At 36.6% G+C, this 23,061-nt stretch overlaps 2 protein-coding genes across 2 annotated transcripts; both read left to right on the top strand.

Moving 5' to 3' along the window:
* Positions 1 to 2,902: 2,902 nt before the first annotated feature.
* On the top strand, positions 2,903 to 5,251 carry LOC110770832 ((+)-borneol dehydrogenase 2). The gene is made up of 2 exons (XM_021975056.2): positions 2,903 to 3,155; positions 4,164 to 5,251. Exons 1-2 carry the CDS (start codon positions 3,124 to 3,126, stop codon positions 4,960 to 4,962), a joined length of 831 nt encoding a protein of 276 aa, XP_021830748.1. The 5' UTR covers positions 2,903 to 3,123; the 3' UTR covers positions 4,963 to 5,251.
* A 641-nt stretch (positions 5,252 to 5,892) lies between these two features.
* LOC110750132 (uncharacterized) lies at positions 5,893 to 12,220 on the top strand. Its single transcript, XM_088248209.1, has 7 exons — positions 5,893 to 6,514; positions 6,844 to 7,166; positions 7,893 to 8,045; positions 9,158 to 9,250; positions 10,810 to 10,868; positions 11,450 to 11,543; positions 11,891 to 12,220. The coding sequence occupies exons 1-7, from the start codon at positions 6,037 to 6,039 to the stop codon at positions 12,101 to 12,103; spliced, it is 1,413 nt and encodes a 470-aa protein (XP_088104335.1). The 5' UTR covers positions 5,893 to 6,036; the 3' UTR covers positions 12,104 to 12,220.
* Positions 12,221 to 23,061: the final 10,841 nt, after the last annotated feature.

Here is a 23,061-nt window from a genome sequence, read left to right as displayed (position 1 = left end):
TGGGGAAAACCTTTACTCTAACCCTAAACACAAATTCCATAAATTACTCACCAAATGCTGGTTATTGAACAATCGCAAGGTGTCTGTGCGGGGTCTTTGTGCGGCTTTGCAACACAAATGGAACCTATCACTTCCAACGACTACGGATTCTCTCCTTCCCCTTCCACTGCTTCGCCTCTTCACTGTTTCGGAATCCACGCCTTTGCCCCTTCCACTCAAAATAAATACTTTTTAAGGGTTTAGAGAAAGGAGTTGCGTTCAACCGTTGCCTTCAACCATTGTTTACCGTTGCCTTCAACCGTCGTTAACAGTTGCCTTCAACCGTCGTTAACAGTTGCCTTCAACCGTCGTTAACAGTTGCCTTCAACCTTTTCTCAGAGCTTAGCGGTTTCTCAGAGCTATGGGTTTTAGAGCGATGGGTTTTTTCTGTTCAAACTTCGAACTTGCCTCTTTTTTTAATTTTTCGAACCAACTTCAATGCTGGATATTAAATTCGGGTTTGGGTTCCTCACCTACCCGATTGCAAAACTTTATCTCAATTCTCCCTAGCCCTTAGATTGATATGATGGCTATAAAGTGAACCCCTTATAACTTAACACTTATAAGTTTCCACTCACTATAGAATCGGCCCCTCAGCATGGGCTCTACTAAATAGTTTTGGGTCCAGACAATAAGTGGACTAGTATTTGGGTCCAAATTTGGGTTTTCCCAAATTTTGGGTCCTTCATTTTCTTGGGTTGGGGGAGGTTTTGGGCAATAATTTGGGTTTAAGTCCTTTGGTTGGAGATGGCCTTATAGACTTCATATTAGACTAGAGAGATCACATTGGTATGTTTGGGTTAGCCAAATTTCGGGCATGTCAATGTCTTCATGATATCTTGTGGGTCGAGTAAGTGTACTTAACTTGGGCCCAGGAATAGCTGGCCTAAACTTGTTGGAGTAATTCATGATCTTCCGGACCTCATCAAGGTTTAGATGTCTAATGTAGATGTTAAATCCAAAGTGATTTTTTTTTTTTATACAAAAAATATTATGCTTTAATATAATCTAAATTACAAGGAGGGGAATTCGAACTCAGGTGTAGAGTGGGGAGCACATTCGCTCTAGCCAACTTGGCTAAGGCCATATCTGCATCCAACGTGACCTTTTCTTTTTCTTGGATAATTTGGTGTCCAACGTGGCATTTTAAATAGGATTTTCTGCGGTTTTGCCCCTGAATTATTTGCATATTGTCAATTTAGCCCTTTAACATTTTTTTTTTCAGTAAATTAAGGACTCCAATTGTTTAAAAATCGCCAATTGAGGACCTACCGTCAATTTTTTCAAATTCCATCCAAATTTCTATCCAAATTAAGGTTAAATTCCCTCCCCAATTCTTTCCCTTCCGTCTCCTCCCCACCTCCCCTTTCATCTCCCCAACCCTATGATCTCTCTGTCCCCACCCTTAGCTATTTCTCTCTCTATCTCTCCCTTTTTCCTTGCTCTCTCTTCTCTCGCAAACGCCATCGACCACAGGGCCCCCCCAACACCGAATCAACCTCACAGACCCCCAATTCCTCGACCCAACCCCAAATCCCCCTTACTCGTCTAGGGATGGCAACGGGTCGGGTATGACAATATCATCCCCGTCTCCACTCTCCATCCCCACCCCTGTCCTCGAACCCATCCCCATTTAATAGGTTTCGGGGAATCCCCGTCCCCATCCCCAAATCCCCAATTTTTTTTGCATAAAAAATATTTATCATACATTTTAATAAAATTATCATTCAACACATCCAAATTAACTATAAAGTTCAACTTAACTTTTCAAAATCACATCAATATGAAATTCCAGAGAAGATTAGGAAGAATTAGGAAAGGGAGGTTAACTTAGGGTTAAACATAAATATTATAATTATATATTTATTTATTTAAATATAAACATATATATTTTCGGGTAGGGTTCGGGGATCGAGACGCCAATACCATCCCCTCCCTATACCCGTCGGGGATTTTTCAAGTTTGGGGATCCCCGTACCTGATACCTGTTTGGCCCCGAAATCTCCTCCCGTGAGGGTCGGGGACCCAACGGGTACTCGCCCCCGTGGGGATTTTTGTCATCCCTATCGCCTTCCCTCCCTCTATCTCTCTCTCTCTCTCTCTCTCTCTCTCTCTCTCTCTCTCTCTCTCTCTCTCTCTCACCCAATATTTTTCTCTCTACCCAAAAAACTCCCAAGCCCAACTCCATCATATAACCCTCATCCCCACCCAAGACCCATCCTAAGCCCAACACCAACATTGCTGCCTACTCTACTTTTCCACCTCCTTATCTCCACCACCTTCTCCGCCTCTGCTCCTCCCCTTCCCCCCACCCCATCTCTTACCTCCTCCTCAACCCCACCAAACACCACCCCCACAACCCCATATTCACCATCTTCCAGCTCTTTAGACCCAAACCAACTCAGAGCCCTCCAATCTCTCAACATCCCAACCTCCAAAGACTCAGCCCTTCCGCCACCTCTAATCCACAAAAAAAAAAAAAAAAATCCATAACAATTAATGTCCTTGAACTCGATGATGACAAATCCCAACCCTGTTTTATTCGAAGACAAAAGGGGAAGAGAGAGATGTTTTTATTTTCTCTCTTTTTTAAAAAAAAAATCACAAATTTATCCTTAATTTGGACAGAAATTTGGATGGAATTTTGAAAAAATTGACTGTAGGTCCCCAATTAGCGATTTTTAAATAATTGAAATCTTTAATTTACTGAAAAAGTTATTAAGGAGCTAAATTGACAATATACAAATAGTTTAGGGAGCAAAACCGCAGAAAATGCACATATGGGTGGAAACAAATAGACAAAGAAAGATTTCCACTGTCAACATGGTTTAGCCAGTTGAAAAGAATCTTGACTTGCAAATCTTAGTTTCAAATTCCCACAAACGATATAGTTGTGTGTGTCAGATATCTCTGCCCGTCAAGTTCAGACTATTGCTTTTGCGGCCAAAAAAAGAAGATTCCCACTCAAACGGTCCTACACATGAGAAAGAAAGAAATCCACACAGCACAAGACAGAGAAAGAAAGAAGCCCAACAAACCGTCGAACACATTACAGAAACAAGGAGTTGAGGCACCTTCTCCATCATGACTGAAGTGGATTCGGTTCCAAGCCAGAGGTAACAAACTTCTACCTCTCTTTCTTTTATACAGTCCAGCCGTCTACTGCTGTGGATCTCAAGTGTTTATATTTGTTTATTTTTTATGTTCAATCTGGGACTGTTGCTTTTATTGTTAAACTGATTTGGTTTTCCTCAGAGAATCTGTTATCCGGATTTTCGGGTACTGAACCTAACGGTGCAAATCACTTGGTTGGGTTTTCCTTTGTGATTTTACCCGTTTGATTTAGTCTTTGGTGTGCCTAAGATTGAGTATGTTTCTGGAAGTTGAACTGAGATTGAATGGGGTTTTACTTGCCCTGCTCTTGCTTGGGTTGGCTGGTATTTATAGTAGTAAGCATCTGGTGAGCATGTTTCTCATTTCAGTTAATGGATTATCTTTTCTGGATTTGTAACTTGTATTCATGTGTCGACTTATCTGGGTTGCTAAATTTTCTATCACAGTTTTGTCAAAATTTTAAAATTTGATGTTAGTTGTGTGAGAAGAAAAATGAAATATATGGATAACTTTTACCCTACAAATTGAGTCAGCAATATATTTCTACAAAAGAGAACAAACAAATACTGCAAATGGACTTGGGCTTTGAAACGACAACCAAAAAAGGGAAGGAAGTTACATACGGCAATCAATTTGAACTGTTTGCTTAAACTTCAGAGGCTTTATACCATTTGCATTATCTGTTTGCTTCTTGAAAAGTGCAATTTTGCCCGATCGACTCAATTGAAACTTCCCATTATATAATAGATGTGTCCTTGACTCTTTTCATGGATGTCTTGAAAATGACTAACCTATTCAGATAATCTGTTTCCTCAGGGCAGCCAAATTGGTGTTAGAGATCAAATAGTAGATTGTCATCTCTCAAAATAATTGTGTTTTTATGTGCATGGGCGAGCACGTGTAGCACAGAATTCTGGAATTTTTTAAAGCCACCATTCCCAATCTCATACCAGAGAAGTACGCACATTCCATTTTCTTATAGATGTTCAATTGCTTTTTCTTCTGCTCAGGTTAGCAGGGAAAGTGGCATTGGTGACTGGTGGAGCCACCGGTATTGGAGAAAGCATTGTGCGCCTATTCCACAGACATGGTGCAAAAGTTTGTTTAGTTGATGTGCAGGACAACCTATCCTTGCAAGTCTGCGAATCGCTCGGTGGTGACCCAAATGTTAGTTATTTCCATTGTGATGTCACAATAGAGGATGATGTTAGCCGTGCAGTTGATTTCACGGTCAATAAATATGGCACACTTGATATCATCGTCAACAATGCTGGGGTGTCAGGCTCACCTTGTCCCGACATCCGCGATGCAGACTTATCCGAGTTTGAGAAGGTATTTGATATTAATGTGAAGGGAGTCTTCCTTGGAATGAAACACGCAGCTAGGATAATGATCCCACTGAAGAAGGGCAGTATAATTTCCCTTTCCAGTGTTTCAAGTGCTTTAGGAGGCTTGGGACCACATGCATACACAGGGTCCAAGCATGCTGTATTGGGGCTCACCAAGAATGTTGCTGCCGAGCTTGGAATTCATGGGATTCGTGTTAACTGTGTTTCTCCTTACGGAGTTGCGACAAATTTGGCTTTGGCTCACTTGCACGAGGAGGAGAGAACTGAAGATGCCTGGGCAGGTTTCCGTTCGTTTCTAGGGAGAAATGCCAACTTGCAAGGAGTAGAATTGACTGTTGATGATGTAGCTAATGCTGTGCTCTTCTTAGCAAGTGATGAGTCCAAGTACATAAGTGGAGATAATCTTATGATTGATGGGGGCTTCACTTGTGTAAATCACTCACTAAGAGTATTTAGATGATGGGGTAAAGTTAATCGGATTGGTGCCTTGTTTCGAATGGCAGCTTGGAGCATGTTGCTGGAAAAGATTGGACGTGGATCGAGATTGCCGGAGGCTGGAAAGTTTAGAAGTCAATTAATTATTGCTCTTGGTATTTATAAATGTAAACGAGATTGTTTTTTTAACTGTATTGTGAACTAGATATGAATCATTACAGCGCATGAGTCTGCTTATAAAGATAGTGTTCATGCAGTGCTTGAATAATCATAAATAATAATTCACTGTCCCACGGGCACCATATTTCTCCAAATTCGTTACCACAAAAGCTCAAACCAGGAAGAATGAGAAATGACTACCGGTCTTTTCATGAGAATACAAAGAGATTGAAAGGCCAGGACTCTTATGACAATAAACAAACGGTAGCAACCATGACTCTGGTGACAACATCGGTAACAGCGATCCACCAAAACCAAATTTTGAGAGGAATTTAGAGAGGTTAAAAGAATGAGATAATGTAAGAGTTTTTAATAACAAAACGTTCCTCAAGTTCACAAAACTATCAGCTATAAGATAAAGGACTATGCAAAATGGGCCAAGAGCGCACACTCAAAATTATTGTTACAGAACTATACTCAAAACACTTCTGAATAATCCAAAGTCCTTGAATTTAGCTGAAGTGTCGAAGAGTGCAAAAAGGACTGGCTATTGTCAATTAGAGGAACTTGAGGGGTCCTCTAACTCAGTAGTTAAGAGTATTTAACTCCGCACCCGAGGTCGTAGGTTTTATTCCTCCTCCTAGAATACGCTTTTATAAAAAAAGAAAATAAAGAAACTTGAATTTGGGAACATTTCAACAATGGAATACCATTAAATTACCATGCCGAGCCCAAACTTTGAGTTGACTGTTGACCGTAAATATCAGGATATGACCTCCATAGTAGTAACGGTTCTTCGGTTCAAATAGAACCAATATAGATATCACTGAAAAACCAGAACCCCTTTTGAGTTCCTCCATGGCCACAAACCATTTTCCAACCTCAGAAACACCCTCTTGCAAAGCACACTGACTTACTGACTTACACTCTGCAAACCCTAATGGCTTCTCTTCAACCTTCATGGCTCGCTTCCCTCAACACCATCTCTTCCACAACAAAACCCACTCTTTTCCCCTCCACAAACCTTAACAAGCCCCACCCTTTAAAACCATTCAAACTCTCCTTCTCTCTGAACCCACCCAATGCTGAATCTTCACAACCCAACTCTCCAAATTCGCCCGAAACAACGCCGGAAGCCGAGCCTGGGCCAACGGACCCTGTCAAGCTCGCACTGGAGAATGCCAAGGCGTATAAGAAGTCAGTGCAAATGAACAAGAAATTGAAAATTGAGAAAAACTCAGTTAAGAATGGTGATGGGATTGCTGGAAATGGTGAGTCGGGCCCGGATGGAGCTGGCGGTGGGAAGAAGGAAGTGCCTGCTGCGGTTAAGATTGCAATGGAGAAAGCTAAAGAGTATAAGAAGAGTAAAGGCATTGTGGGTGGTGACATTAATGCTGGGGAGAGTGACAAAATTTCAGGTAATTTTGAAAAAAAAGAAGATTTGAAATTAGAGTTGAAGAGTGACAGTTTCCATGTTCTATTGAAGTGAAACAGGGACTTGTGTTAGACTTACATAAATTTAGGTGTTTGTTTATTTGCTTCTTCATCAATGGTAGAAGGTTTAATAATCTATAAGTTCTGTTTTGATTTTTGTTTTTCTGCGTTTGCTTTTCCATTATTTTTCTGAGCAATGCACTGGAGTTTTCTAAGGTGATAGCAAACACAAAATACCATTGGAGGTTCTGCTCAAGAATGAATTATGTAATTTAAAATGTGGGGTAAAATTTGTATTTCAATTGTCTTATAGGTTTGGAGGAAAGTACTGGGGGAAACTTGGGGAATGAGATAGTAGACAAGAAGGGAAAATTGTCAGTTTCAAGTATTGATTTTGTGGGACTTGGCTTTGCGGATAAGAAGGAGGGTAGAGGACTGCCAGCTGGGTTGATTCCAATAGCAGACTATTTTCCAGAAGGGAACTCACCTGACGTTGAGATTATAGTCGGGGACACTAGAAATTTTGATGCAGTGGCACGGAAGCCAGAGCAGACTCAAGGAGACAACTCAGATCTTTACAAGCCAAAAGTTTCTTCATGGGGTGTATTTCCTAGACCGAACGACATTTCAAAAACGGTATGACAGTTGATGTCACAGTTAGTGTTACATTAGCGTGTTTGATACGTACATATAACATTATGCATGAATAGGGGCATTCATTTTTAAACGGATATTTGAAGAAGTGCCCAGGAACCATATGCAATCAATCCTAAGAATGAAATAGATGGGTTGCGTTTCGCAGCTATAGGTTATTTTTAAATGCCTTCAGATATTGTAAATCTTCATTGAAGAGTTTGGCTCCCTCACAGACTGCTCTATCAAATTAAATTGAAAAGATGGAAACAAGAGCTTAATTTCATCTTATGTGAATTCCTCAGTTGACTCTGGAAGTAGCTGATGCGTTGTTCTTAGTACATATCATGTAGGGAAGATGTTCACTTATATTTTGTTTGATCATGTTTCAAGTTTCCACTGGTAGTATGTATTCTAGTTACTCTTTGGTGTTTAAAACTATTGAAGAAATAGGTGCAAAAATCTTTTATGAACTAATTTGACCATAGATTGATGTTATTTATCTGACTTGATGGCAACAAGACAATTGGTTTATATCCTTAAACTTCACACTGGTAAATGTTAACACTGTAAATGGATTCACAACTTTGTACTGTGAGATGACCATTTATAGAGTGAAGTTTTTGAATTGGGAATATTACTGTGACAGTGAAACAGCTGCTGTATTTCTGTATTAGGGGAAGGGATTGAAAATGTGATTGATCTAACTGAGTTTCTTTATTTGTTCAGTTTGGTGGTGGAAGAGTTATACACCCTGGGGAAGTGCTGGAAACAGCTGAAGAAAAAGCTGCTAAAGAAGCACGCACAAGACAATTAGTTGCTGATTACAAGAGTAAAATGGGCATGAACATTGATCCAAAGCTAAGATCTGAATGTGAGAAGGTTTGCTTCTATTGAAATTTTTCGTTGTCTGCTTGTATGCCAAAATATTTTCTTCCCCTGAAAACCCTTTTCCCTTGCTTCCTTTTGTCATTTCTTAATTTACTCTATTCATTTGTTTGTTTCATAGAAGTCGAATTTCAGATAATGTCATTGCAGAATATGTTTCCTTCTCTATTTGCAATTAACAGGAATAGGCTACTTGGTTTATTCATATCTGAACTTATTGTTTTTTTTTATTTTTATATAATGCTCAGACAGCATTCCCATATAGGAATTTGAAATGTTTCTAAAATTCTTTTGTTATTTGCAGGTTTTGAGATGTTTTACTGAGTAGGGATCATGATGAATAATAATATTGTGATAGGTCAATCAAATTCTTCTGGGTACTGGAAATGGATTTAAAATTAGGTTAAAAGTTTGAAGTCAAATTCTAGTGGTGTCAGGTTGGTGTTTTGGGTGGTGCCACTGGTCTAGATCTTAACTAAACTAGATGTTGTTGGAGTTATCCATGAATGCAGTAAATTTGTTAAAAAAAGAACAAAAACCAAATTATATGATCCCTTATAAATCCTAAACTAAAATTTGCTAGCTCTCTATAAAAGGAAAATAGATTTTGGGTTTCCATTCTAAATACTTCCAGATTTCGACTATGGTTGACTGATGTAAGACTGGAAGAAAAATATATAGCAATGTTACTGATTGTGTAACTTGTGTGCGATTGATGTTTTCTGTAGAGAAGTGAAGAACATAGCATCACACTAGTAGGATTCTTGGAATCCCCTAGAGACCTTGGGCATCACACTTGGCTGTGTTGCATCATAGAATCCTAAAGAGAAGCATATGCTACTGAGACAATTCTCTGAATTATTTCATATGCCAAAATAAATGAATACAGCCTGTATATAGAGTCTTGTAGTGACCTTACGCTTCTGTGATTTTCAGACACGGTATTATACAAAATTGGAAACTGAAACTCTTGAACGTGTAAATCTTATAACAAAATCTTGAGTATTATGGTTTTGTAATCTTGCCCTTCACCATCATCTCATCTTAAAGAATCCAATAAAATTATACAGCATTAGCATTTCTAAAATTAATAATTTTATATGCAGGCACTAAAGGATGGTGACACATTGATGGATGTTGGAGAGCTTAAGGAAGCATTAATCTACTATGAGCAGGTTATGGATAAGTTACCATTTAAGGTAATGTTGCTGAACTGCTTGCTCATATAAAACAATAAATAAATTTTGCTACGAACATATTTGGACAATGGGTATTTTTTACTATGACGAAATGATACATACCTCTCTGATTTGCCGCAATTTCAATAATTTACATGCCAATTAGTGTTCCTTGTAGGAGTATTGTTGTAAATTGTAAGACTCGATAAGATTGTAAGTTGACTGATATCGTTTATGTTGTCAGCTTGTACCATTGCAAACAAGTATTTTATTGGGAGAAGTATTGAGGACTTGTCATGCGTTGGTCCTTACTAACCCTGGTTAAGCAAAATGATTTACCATGTCTTCATAATCTTTCACAGGCACAATCTTTGGTTCAAAATATCTGAATCCAAAATTTTCATTTCCTGATATCTAATATTAGTGACAGTGACATAGCAATTACTGTCAATCATACCCCGTTAATACGTGACTGGATTTAGAAATTCAGTGCAACTGATATACATTGATTGAATCTATTAGTTGAATCCAGATCCGTTAATTGATGGGGTGCTCTCTTGTAAATTGTAAATGGCTGTGATAACATTTCAATTTACAGAGAACTAGTGGAAGCTCAAAATAGGTTTGTGGGAGGGAAGCATTTATGACCTGTGAAAGTACTCTGACTTAATCAGGTGATTGGTTGTCTTATAAGGTCCAATTAACAACAGATTCTGGAGAGAGGGAAAATCATCTGAGAAGCAAAAATGCATCTTATTGGAGAAGCTCATTTTGAGAGTTTCTCCAGAAAGACTCTTCAAGAGAACCTCTCTGTGAATTTTATTTTTTTATTTTAGTTTTTGGACAAGTTCTGCCAAATGGGCACTAAGCTAATAGCCTAATACAGGTAATCAAGCATTATGATTTTTCTGCAGTTGTGTGCTTTATTTAAATCTGTTACTTTTGTTCGCTCTCTCTATTATATCACTGGGCTACTAAGTACAGACTTTGCTTCTGACCTTTTCATGATATCCATGGTACAGCTATCTGTCTAAAAAAATCACTGGGCTACTAAATAAGACTCTTTTGGGAACTACTCCACTCAATTAATAGAGGACTGCTCGATTTTTATGTCATTGTTTCTATTAAGCCAAGCCCTCTATTAATTGAGCAGCTTGCTATTTTCCCAGCATATTTGGAAACTTGAAATAGTGAAATGGCAAATATTCAAAATTCATGTTCATGTACGATGGCCATTTTTCCTGCACAATCTTCCTCTTTTTGGGCTGAGAAATGACTTTGTAAAAAATTGAAATACTATGATCTAATGATCCGGTTTATAGAAACCATGATCCTTAACTTTTCAAAAACAAAAAACCATGATCCTAAATATACTATTGAACATCTTTTAGTTTTAGCTAGTGATGTGATGCAGTTGATATTTGAGAGATGAATTTTTCATGAATCAGTGTTCAGCACCTCTTTCTTTTTTCTCTTTTTTTTGTTGTTTTTTTTTGGTTTCTGGGTAAAAGGGTAACATCTGATTTTTCTTTACATCCGTACATTTTCAAATTTGTTTCATGTGAAAATTGTTTTGACAGAGTGAGCTTCATGGGTTGGCTGCTTTACAATGGTCTATTTGTCAAGACTCCTTCAGTAGGTATATATCTTAATTTGAGAATTTATTTGCTCTGTCTAATCATCTCATGAGACTTTGTTACTTATGTTTCACATGGAATTTGAAATAAGCCGGTTGCCTTTCGTGTGATGATAAATACATCAATCCAAGCAAAACTCTCTAGTTTTGTTTCGAAGTTCGGCAACATCCCATTTCAATGTGACGACATGACTGTGCACAATTACCTGCCAAAATTTCATGTGAATGTAAAAAAACAATAACAATTTTTGTCATCCCGTATAAAGTTTTAAGGCATTTGTGGATCAAAATGATTAGCCTGCATCTTAAGCCATGTTCAGGAAAGAAGAAAAGGCATATTTTTTGTCATCCCGTATAAAAGATGCAGCTATTTCGGGTGGGCACATGACTTCTTCTCTATCATTCTATCTGAAGCCATGTTCTCTGTCATATTATTGATATAACGGAGACCATGTTTTGTGTTGTGATTATGTTCTTGGGTTTGAATGTGGCACATCCTCAATAGAGATGGGCTGTTTCTGACTATTGTTATCTTTTCTGGTCTACAATACCTTCAGATTTTAAATATTAGTGATGGTTGATAGGTCGCAGGAAGCTCAAGTCATGTACGAGAAGCTTCAATCCCACCCAACTGCTAAAGTAAGCAAGAAGGCGAGGCAATTTGTGTTCAGCTTTCAGGTAACTACTAGTTGGATTTATATGTAAACTAGCATCTGTATGCAAGAGACAAGGCACCAAGGCGCTCTATATTCAAATGTAGGGTGCAATCCTAAAGCAAAACAAACCGTGACTCTGAATTGACACTGGAAATGATACTTATATCATTGGCATGCATTTGTAACGATTGTATTTCATGTCCTAAGATCCAAATACCAATTGGAAATAGTAGGCTATATGTTATGGGGCTTACTACAGAATGTTTTTCACATTTCAAATTGGATATATATATTTTTTTTCAAGTGCATGTTTTCGGGCAGTTTCTTTCATTTCCATCTTAAATTATATGGAACTTATGCATCTGGCAGGCGATGGAAATGATGAAGCTTACAAGGAGCCCACCTTGGAAGAACACTGGCTTCCAGAATTATTTTGAAGCTTTCATTGAAAATAAATCCGACTATCTGCTAAAAGAGGCTGAAGGTGAAGTAGGTACACTGAGTCAAACTCTTCCATATATTATTTTTCTTGTTTCTCCCATTTTCATAGTGCTACTTATTGCTTTACAAAAGAGAATATAAAGTGAGTATAGCGAGACAAAATCAAACAATTTTGTCATTCTTACTGTATATAACCAATATATTATTTGAACATTTGACATCACAGTTATATGTATAATGAGGAGAAAAAATTTTCTATGAACGTTGGCTTCTTGGATTGTGTTTTAGTTTCTATGTACATATATATTTATATATAATGAGAGGAAGAAAAAAAAATAGTTTGTGGACAATGCGTATTGAGAAAGGTCTAATACAAAGTGCACTGTGAATACAATTGGGTCATTTACTTTGTAACCTGGAATAGTAACTAGAGCTGGGTGACATGACTCGAGTTTTTCATAAAATAACCTATTTACATGGGACTCATGAAAAACTAATAATTTTTTCTAATTTTTTTTACTGAAATAACTGAAGATAGTGTTTATGTGACTCAAGTGAACCGAGATATATGTTTTTTTTATAACCAATATTGTAAACTAGTCTAATATACTTTGGTTATTAAAAAACTACTCTAATATACAGAAAAAGGAATCAAACTCGAACGTAAGGAAGCTGAGATATAGGTTGAGATATTTGATTATGACATGTTTATTTTTGAAGCCAATACCCCAAACCAAACAAAACTTGCATTAAAATAAAAAAAAGGCATTAAAAAAAAAGCTTCATTTTTTTTTATATAGAGACTATATAAGCTTCATGTGGAGGAGAAATTATAGAATAGTACGATATCATCACGTCAGCTGGTGATACTTCTACTCAAAATATGTCATGTGTCATACTTTTAAACAACTCACATTTTATTTTACAGTTGGAATTGGAACCTAATTTTTACCATTTAAAAAAAAATTTAAAAAAAAACAAAAACAAAAACAAGAGACGAGCAATTGCCCACCCCAACCCAATCGCCTACTCCCGTGTCGCTTGGCCTACTCGCCTCTCTCTCTCTCTCTCTCTCTCTCTCTCTCTCTCTTCAACTGCTAAATCATAGACAGATTTGCTTCTCAACCTTTCGGTGGCTACGCCAAGATCCATCTATATTTTCTCATTAATGAAGGTCTCATTGGTTTGTTGACTTCTAAACTACATATTTCCATTAGATGTGAAGAAGGTTATAATGGGAGGTGGTGTATCACATACAAGTTACAAATTGACCAACAGGAAATTGATATTTAAAAGGTTGATTGGGTTGGGTATTATGTTGGTTGTCAAATGTGGATCTAATAAGCCTCATCAGATATTAAGATTATATAAATTTTTTTTTATTCATTGACAATGATGATGAAGTTTCCTGGTTGCAACAATTTATTGGGCTATGGGTATTGGGCTTACTTGTGACTAATGATTATTGGGTTGGATTGCTGGGACTTTTTCTTTTCTTTTCTAATTTTATTTCAGTGGATATAGATAAAGTCGAGCTGTAAAAAGAATAATTATTTTCTTTCTAAAATGACACATGCTATTTTTTGAGTGAAAGTATCACCGACATGGTGATATCGTACTACTCTATAATTTCTCCATGTGGAAAGCTAGTAATGTATTAAACAAATGAGAAAAAAAAACCCCAAAAGGAACAGGAGTAGAAGGGTGGGGGTAACTGCCACATCGAGTACATGGGTTTTGTGTTTTTTGTTTTGATTTAAATTTTGTTTATTTTAAATGATAAATCTCTTACCATTTTAACCCCATGATAATTGTGGTCTCTAGCACTTCATAGTTTATCAAAAATATTTTTTGAATGTTTTAATGTTTCACCATTTGACGCATTTTAATAAGGAAAAACAAAAAGCAGAGAATGGGGGAGAGAGAAAGAGAAGCGACAGACAAAGGAAAGGAACAAAAAAATGATTTTTTTTCAAAATAGTATAGCCGCACGGCTATACTTATTTTGACACATGGCACCTAGGCGCTGTACGGTAGCTCTGCTTTTTTTTAAATAATTTTGAAAACAAAAACTAGTATAGCCAAGCGGCTTTACGGGGTTTTTCTTTTGTTTTAATTTCCTTTAATAAATAGTATAGCCGTGCTGCTATACTATATATGTGTATACTGAGATCCTTTGCTATACTATATATGTGTATACTGGGATCCTTTTTGTCTTTTAAATTTTTCCCCGATTTTCATTTATCGATAAGAGTAGTTTATAACATTATCCATTATTATTAGGTCATTACCCAAGTCTCTATTGTCCCCTTTTAATTTTTTACTTTTCCGTAGTTATTACCTGTATAAACAATTTAGTACTTTCACATTTAATACTCTATGATACACACAGGTATGTATTTTTCAATAATACATCTGTATTTTGTACACGTCTTAGGGACTCGGTTAAATTCGCGTTTAAAAAAAAAAGTAAACGTACCATACTCGTATTGTACATCTATGTACATATTTCTCATGTTTAATATATGTATTTTTTACAACATTTTCAATAAGACACACAAAATTCACGTATTATACAAATAATTCTCACATATTATTGAATAAAAATAATACATGTTAAAATATTATACAGTGGGAGATCAATATCTACTTTGGATATGTTGAAACTAGCAAATTAATATCTCTAAAGTCTAAACTAATACAACAAGGAGGGTGCTTTTTGCTTAATTTTTTATAGATTAAATAGTATCGCCACTCGGCTGTACTACTTTTTTTTTTTGGCTTAAGTGTCGAAATGGTCCTTGTGTTTTACCTCATCGGCCAATTTAATCCCCGTGTTATCAATTTGGCCAATTTAGTCCATGTGTTTGTATATGTTAGCAAATATGATCATTTCCATCAAAATTTTGTTAAAACTGGAAGAAAACAAATTTAAATTAATTTAAAAAACTGTAATTAATTATTAAATATCCAAATTCAATCTAAAAATGGAATTAATAAAAAAAAAAAATTGCCTCCCCCAATTTCACACTCAGACCTCAACCATCTCCTAAACCCATAGCCACTCTCACTACACCCATTTCAACCCCAAAAAATAGACATTATGTGCTGGTAGTGGAGAAGGAAGATGATTGCAACAAGAAAATACGATTGACTCAGTAACTTTCTTTGCTACATGCAAGAACATGGCTTTTAATAATTAAGTTATTATTATTATTTGAATTTGAATATTTATAATCAATTTAAATATTGTTTTTCTTTAGTTTCAACTGAATTTTGACGAAAAGGACCACATTTGCTAAAATATACAAATACATGGATTAAATTGGCCAAATTAATAACACGGGGACTAAATTGGCGGATGAGGCAAAACATAGGGACCATTTCAATATTTAAGCCTTTCTTTTTTTTTTCTTTTTTTTTTTTTAAAAAAAGAAGACCCTCTACTGATTAGGCGGCTATACTATTTAATAAAAAAGGACCCTCCTAGTTGCATTAGTTTGTACCTTATGTGTATTAATTTGATAGTTTCAACATATCCAAAATAGATACTAATCTTCCACTATCTGATAATTTAATACAATGTTTATAACATATATTATTCTTATTCAATAATATGTTTGAATTATTTGTTTTTAAAAAAACGTGAGACGTGTATAGAACATGAATGTATTATTGAAAAATAAGTACGTACCTATATATGTATACATATGTAAAAGACTATAGCCTCTCGTCTATACTATTTATTCAAGACAATTTATTTTTTAAAAAAAACAGCAAAGCTGTTGGGCTATACTATTTTTTTTAAAAGTAAGAAAACAAATGGGGTATAGCCGAGCGGCTATAATATTTGCCACAGGATGCGCCCACGTGTAGAATAGTATAGCCGTCCGGCTATACTGTTTTATCCAAAATTAAAAAACCGAGTATAGCCGAGCGGCTATACGTTTTTTAATTATAAAAACAGAGGACCCCCCACCGATTAGGGGCCACGTGTCAACAAATGTCAATTTAAAAAAATTAAAAACACGGGGTATAGCCGTGCGGCTGTATTATTATTTTTTAATAAAAAAGAATACCCTCTATCGATTAGGCGCCACGTGTCAAAATAAGTATAGCCGCCCGGTGATACTATTTTTTATAAAAAAAAATCGTAGTATAGCTGCCGCCGGCTATACTATTAAAAACAATTTTGAAAAAAAAAAACTGTAAAATGGGGTATAGCCGAGCGGCTATAATATTTGCCATAGAGCACCTGTGCAGCGCCTAGGCTATACGTGTTTTAATTATAAAAACAGAGGAACCCCCACCGATTAGGCGCCACATGTCAACAAATGTCTATTTAATAAAATTAAAACACGGAGTATAGCCGTGGTGCTGTATTATTATTATTTTTAATAAAAAAGAGGGTATACTAGTGATTTACCCCTTGACTTGGACTTAATTTTCGATTTGCCCCCTATCCTTTGTTTTTAGAAAATTATGGATATGAACTTCTTTTTTCCACCAATTTCCCCCATACCGTCTAAATCCGCACCATTTCATCCAAATTGCTGTTAAATATGAGGGCAAAGTGGTCATTTTATACGTTAAAAATAAATTAAAATAAAATAAAATAATTTGAAATTTGAAATTATAATCAATAATGATAGAAATAAAGTTTTTATTTATTATTATTTTTTAAAAAAGAGTAGAGAAAATGTCATCCTCAGACTTCCTATTAGCCTCTGAATATCTACTTACCAACCCCACTTCCTATAAGCCTCATACCAACCCCCTTCTTCCCCAAAATCAAACACATCCCATACAAAAACACCAAAACCTCCACCATATATTTGAACAAAAAAACCCATATGCACTTATTTGAACACACACAAAAACCCAGATCCATTTGATCAAAAATTGCACAAGGGGTAGAGAGGTTATGGTGAGGTGGGTGATTTTGTGGGTGTCAAGGATGGGACCTGGGGTTTGGGGAAGAGAGACCTGGGGTTTTCAGGAAGAGAGAGAGAGTGTGTGATGGTTGTGGGGTGGTTGCTGTGGGAGGGTGAGTTGTTGAGAGAGAGAGGGAGGCTGCAATGGGTAAATGGGTGGTCATGGGTGAGTTGTTGAGAGAGAGAGGGAGGTTGCGATGGGTAAATGGGTGGTCATGGGTTTGGGGGTGTGTTGCGAAAGGGGAGGCAGCGGCGGCGGGGAGGGGGGATGGGTTGCAGGTGGGGAAGGGGGTGAGTTGCAGCTGGGAAATGGGTTGTCACATCCCCGGATCGGCTCCGCCGTAGCACGATATTGTCTGCTTTGGGCCCCCCTCTTTGCCCTCACTGTTTTGTTTTTGGGAACTCACGAGCAACTTCCCAATGGGTCACCCATCCTGGGATTGCTCTAGCCCCAACTCGCTTAACTTCGGAGTTCCCATGACTCCGAAGCTAGTGAGCTCCCAAAAGGCCTCGTGCTAGATGGAGGCGGGCATGTACATATAAGGCACATCCCCCTCTCCGTTGGTCGATGTGGGATATTACAATCCACCCCCCTTAGGGGCTCGACGTCCTCGTCGGCACACTCACACTATACGGCAGAGTGGCTCTGATACTAAATTATCACATCCCGGGATCGGCTCCGCTGTAGCACGATATTGTCCGCTTTGGGTCCCCATCTCTGCCCTCATGGTTTTATTTTTGGGAACTCATGAGCAACTTCCCAGTGGGTCACCCATCCTGGGATTGCTCTAGCCCCAACTCGCTTAACTTCGGAGTTCCCATGACTCTGAAGCCAGTGAGCTCCTAAAAGGCCTCGTGCTAGATGGAGGCAGGCATGTACATATAAGGCACATCCCCCTCTTCATTGGTCGATGTGGGATATTACATGGGTAGTCATGTTGAGGAAGAAAAAGAGAGAAGGGAAGGGAAGGGAAGGGAAGGGAAGGGAAGGGGGGGGGGGGGGTGTCTGTGGGTAGGATAGGTTTTTGTTTTGTTCCTTTTCCTTTAATTTTTTCTTAAAAAAATTTATTTATTTTTAATTTTTTAACTAACAATTGGATAAAATGTTGATGATTTAGATGGTAGGGGGGAAATTGGTGAAAAAAAGAAGTTCATATCCTTAATTTTCTATAAAAAAAAAAGGATATAGGGTCAATTGAAACCAAGGTACAAGTTCAGGGGGTAAATCACTAGTATACCCTAAAAAAGAAGACCCTCTATTGATTAGGCGCCATGTGTCAAAAATAGTATAGCCGCCCGGCTATACTATTTAAATACATTATACTCCAAAGGTATAGCCGTACTGCTATATTATTTAATAAAAAATAAATAAATAGTAAAAAAGGACCCTCCTAGTTGCATTAGTTTGTACCTTATGTGTATTAATTTGATAGTTTCAACATATCCAAAATAGATACTAATCTTCCACTATATGATAATTTAATATAATTTTTATAACATATATTATTCTTATTCAATAATATGTGAGAATTATTTGTATAATACGTGAATTTTGTGTGTCTTACTGAAAATTTAGTAAAAAATACGTGTATAAAACATTAGAAATATGTACCTACATGTACAATACCACTATTGTATGTTTGTTTTTAAAAAAAACGTGAGACGTGTATAGAACATGAATGTATTATTGAAAAATACATACGTACCTATATATGTATACATATGTAAAAGACTATAGCCGCTCGTCTATACTATTCATTCAAGACAATGTAAAAAAAACCAGCAAAGCTGCTGGGCTATACTATTTTTTAAAACAATAAGAAAAAAAATCGAGTGTAGCCGAACGGCTATACTATTTGCTACAGAGCATGCGCCACGTGTAAAATAGTATAGCCGTTCGGCTATACTGTTTTCTCCAAAATTAAAGAACCGAGTATAGCCGAGCGGCTATACTGTTTTTAGTTATAAAAACAGAGGACCCCCACCGATTAGGGGCCACGTGTCAACAAATGTCTATTTAAAGAAATTAAAAACACGAAGTATATCTTTCCGGCTGTATTATTATTTTTTAATAAAAAAGAAGACCCTCTATCGATTAGGCGCCACGTGTCAAAATAAGTATAGCGCCCTGGCGATACTATTTTTTTTATTTAAAAAAATCGTAGTATAACTGCCAGCTATACTATTAAAAACAATTTTGAAAAAAAACAAAACAAAAAGCCGATCGGCTATACTACTTTAAAAAAAAATACAAAATGGGGTATATCCGAGCGGCTATAATATTTGCCACAGAGCACCCGCGCAGCGCATAGGCGCCCACGTGTAAAATAGCGGCTATACTATTTTATCCAAAATTAAAAAACCGAGTATAGCCGATCGGCTATACGTTTTTTTATTATAAAAACAAAGGACCCCCCACCGATTAGGCGCCACGTGTCAACAAATGTCTATTTAAAAAAATTAAAACACGGAGTATAGCCGTGGGGCTGTAGTATTATTCTTTTAATAAAAAAAAGACCCTCTGGCCCTGTTTGATAGGCTGGACTGGACTGGATATTTTCAATTAAAATGGACATGGATCCTAGCCATTGTTTGGTGAGCTTAAATTAGTCTTGGATTGGATATGGGCATGGGATCCATGTCCCAAATAACTATGGCTCCAGAACCCAAGCCTAGATGTGGGTTTAGAATCCAAGTCTTTTCCAGAGACACGCCTCTTCTCTCTTCTCTCGGCGAGCACATCTCCTCTCACCAGTTTCTTCTCTTCTCTCTCTTCCACTCTTTATGTCTTTGTGATTTTCCCCTCTCTCTTCTGTTCTTCTATTCATCTTCTTCTCTGATGCTATCTCATATTTCAAGCAATCTTCTCACTTCAATCTCTCTCTTGGAAATAGGAACAAAAAAAATGGAAGGAAAAGGGTGGGTTTGATGCAAAGACCATTGATGCAAATCTTCTCACTTCAGTCTCTTCAATGCTATCTCATATTTTTTTTTTCATTTTTTTTTTCATATGTTTGTTTCTGGTCCAAGATGCAAAGACCATTGGCTGTAATAGGGGAATCCCAGATTTTCTCCATCTCCTTTTGGCTCCAATTTTTTTTTAATTTTTTTTACTGTTGTTGTTAATAGTGGTTAATGGGTTGATCGAATTGATCTGAGTAAGTTAGATATGTTGCGTTAATTTTGTTGGATTTGTTGCTTGTTCGATTGTAGGTTCCAATCTTCTTTTTTTTTTTTGGGTGAGACGCTCTCGATCTCTTTTTTTTTTTTTATTGAAGTCCCAATCTCTTTGAATGTTATGGTTCTATAATATATATTTTTAAATATAAATATTGGTTATATAATTTGATACATTTTTAATTAATTATTTATGATATTAAATAATCTAATAAACAGTAAATTACTTTTGAAATTTTTTTTAAAATGAAGTCCAATGTTGTCCAGTGTGGCCTTGTACCAAACAATGGATTGGACTTAAGTCTAGTCTAGTCTAGTGTTCTACCAAACAACTCAATAGGACTGAAGTCTAGCCCAGTCCAATCCAATACTTCAAGTCTAATCCTAGCAAGTCCAGTCCAGCTCACCAAATAGGGCCTCTATTGATTAGCATCACGTGTCAAAAACAGTATAGCCGTCCGGCTATACTATTTAAATACATTATACTCAAAAGGTATAGCCGCGTGGCTATACTATTTAATAAAAAAAAATAAAAAAATAAAAAAATAGTAAAAAAGGACCTCCTAGTTGCATTAGTTTGTACCTTATGAGGTCGTTTGATACGGCGGACTGTCATGAACTGGACTAAATCCTAGGACTGTCTCGGATTAGCTCAAATTGGCCTAAGCTGGATTAAGTACTGACCTACGTTTGGTGCTGCGTTAGACTAAGAAGCTGGATTGTAAAAATAGTGAAGACCTATGCTTGGTGTTGTGTCGGACTAAAAAATAAATAAAATTCTAATATTTAATTTTAATTAAAGATTGCTAAAACTATCTTATCTATTCTTCTTCTTTTTTTTCCTCTTTTTTCTCCTTTTTTTCTTCCTTTCCTTCCCAGCCCGTTTCTTCTTCTTTTTTTTTTTCTTTTTTTCTTTCTTCCTATTTTCTTCTTCCTTCCCAAGTTCCTAGGCCAACCCTTTTTTTTTTTTTTTCCTTTCTTCCTCTCTTCTTCTTAATCAACTGTCTAGATTGAAAGCTGTAACCTTTACTGAGAGAGAGAGAGAGAGAGAGAGAGAGAGAGAGAGAGAGAGAGTGGTCAAGGGTTTTAGATGAGAAAAAGTGCAGAGAGAGACAGAGACAGAGGCTGAAAATTCAATACCAGCTATTTATTCCACAAGTTCAACTTGATGGCTTCTATGTCATTCCCCGGAAGAATCCTTTAATGGGTACCAATTAGTTTTTAGAATTTTTGTCAAACCACTTCAAGACTGGGAATTCATGACTTCCTTCTCTCAGTCTCATACAAGAAAGCCCACATCTCCGTTAATGGTGTCTCTCTTTGCAGTTGTCCTGATCATGGTGGATGATTTCTTGGAAGGTTCAATTGGGTTTGACAGTGGTTGTTGAATTTGGGTTCAATTGGGTTGTGGTTCCATTGGGTTTGAATTGGTGGTGGTTGATTCGAGTGACTGAGTTTGAATTGGTGGTGGTTGGTTCGAGTGACTGGGTTTGACGATGGTCTGTGGTGATTCTGGTGGTTTGGCTGGGTCTAGGTCAAGAAGAAGAAGCTGGTTATTATCGGACTCGCGTTCTCTGTTCAGCGAAATCGCTATTTCGTGAACCGTGTTTGAGGCTCACTAAATTGGAAGAGCGAGTGAGGTTTTTTGTTTATTGTTGTACTATACAATCCCATTTAATTTAGTCCCCCTCTTACCAAACATGATTTTGAAGTGTTATTTAACACTATCCAGGGCAGTCTAGCCTACCAAACATGCCCTATGTGTATTAATTTGATAGTTTCAACATATCCAAAATAGATACTAATCTTCCACTATATGACAATTTTATATAATTTTTATAACATATATTATTCTTATTCAATAATATGTGAGAATTATTTGTCTAATACGTGAATTTTGTGTGTCCTACTTAAAATTTTGTAAAAAATACGTGTATACAACATTAGAAATATGTACGTAGATGTACAATACCACTATTGTATGTTTGTTTTAAAAAAAACGTAAGACGTGTAATGAATGTATTATTGAAAAATACGTACGTACCTATATATGTATACATATGTAAAAGACGATAGCCGCTCGTCTATACTATTTATTCAAGACAATTTTTTTTAAAAAAAAATCATCAAAGCTGCTGGGCTATACTTTTTAAAAAAAAAAAATAATAAAATAAATTTAGTGTAGCCGCACGGCTATACTATTTGCTACAGAGCACACGCGTCGCCTAGCCGCACGTGTAAAATAGTTTAGCCGTGCGGCTATACTATTTTATCAAAAATTAAAAAACCGAGTATAGCCGAGCGGCTATACATTTTCTAATTATAAAAGCAGCGGACCCCCCCACCGATTAGGCGCCACGTGTCAACAAATGTCTATTTAAAAAAATTAAAAACATGGCAAATAGCTGTCCGGCTGTATTATTATTTTTTAATAAAAAAGAAGATCCTCTATCGATTAGGCGCCATGTGTCAAAATACGTATAGCGTCCCGGTGATACTATTTTTAAAAAACAAAATCATAGCATAGCTGCCGGCTATACTATTAAAAACAATTTTGAAAAAAAAAGGGGAAAAGCCGATCGGCTATACTATTTTTTTTTGTTAAAACAAAAATGGGGTATAGCTGACCGGCTATAATATTTGCCACAGAGCACCCACGTGGGGCATAGAACATGAATGTATTATTGAAAAATATGTACGTACCTATATATGTATACATATGTAAAAGACTATAGCCTCTCGTCTATACTATTTATTCAAGACAATTTTAAAAAAAAAAAACCAGCAAAGTTGCTGGGCTATACTTTTTTGTAAAAGACTATAGCCGGGGGGCTGTATTATTATTCTTTTAATAAAAAAGAAGACCCTCTATTGATTAGGCGCCACGTGTCAAAAACAGTATAGCCACCCGACTATACTATTTAAATACATTATGCTCAAAAGGTATAGTCGCACGGCTATACTATTGAAATACATTATACTAAAATG

Source organism: Prunus avium, chromosome 2 (genome assembly GCF_965620075.1).
Source record: "Prunus avium chromosome 2, drPruAviu1.hap1.1, whole genome shotgun sequence".
Classification (NCBI taxonomy): domain Eukaryota; kingdom Viridiplantae; phylum Streptophyta; class Magnoliopsida; order Rosales; family Rosaceae; genus Prunus; species Prunus avium.
The sequence above is the reverse complement of the archived record's forward strand: the minus strand, read 5'-3'. Positions and strand labels throughout refer to the sequence as shown.

Coding starts and splice junctions, on each gene's coding strand:
- LOC110770832 (XM_021975056.2), top strand. CDS start 3,124: ATGACTGAAGTGGATTCGGTTCCAAGCCAGAG. Junction 3,156..4,163: donor GATTCGGTTCCAAGCCAGAG/GTAACAAACTTC, acceptor TCTTCTGCTCAG/GTTAGCAGGGAAAGTGGCAT.
- LOC110750132 (XM_088248209.1), top strand. CDS start 6,037: ATGGCTTCTCTTCAACCTTCATGGCTCGCTTCCCTCAACACCATCTCT. Junction 6,515..6,843: donor GGAGAGTGACAAAATTTCAG/GTAATTTTGAAA, acceptor ATTGTCTTATAG/GTTTGGAGGAAAGTACTGGG. Junction 9,251..10,809: donor TGGATAAGTTACCATTTAAG/GTAATGTTGCTG, acceptor TTGTTTTGACAG/AGTGAGCTTCATGGGTTGGC.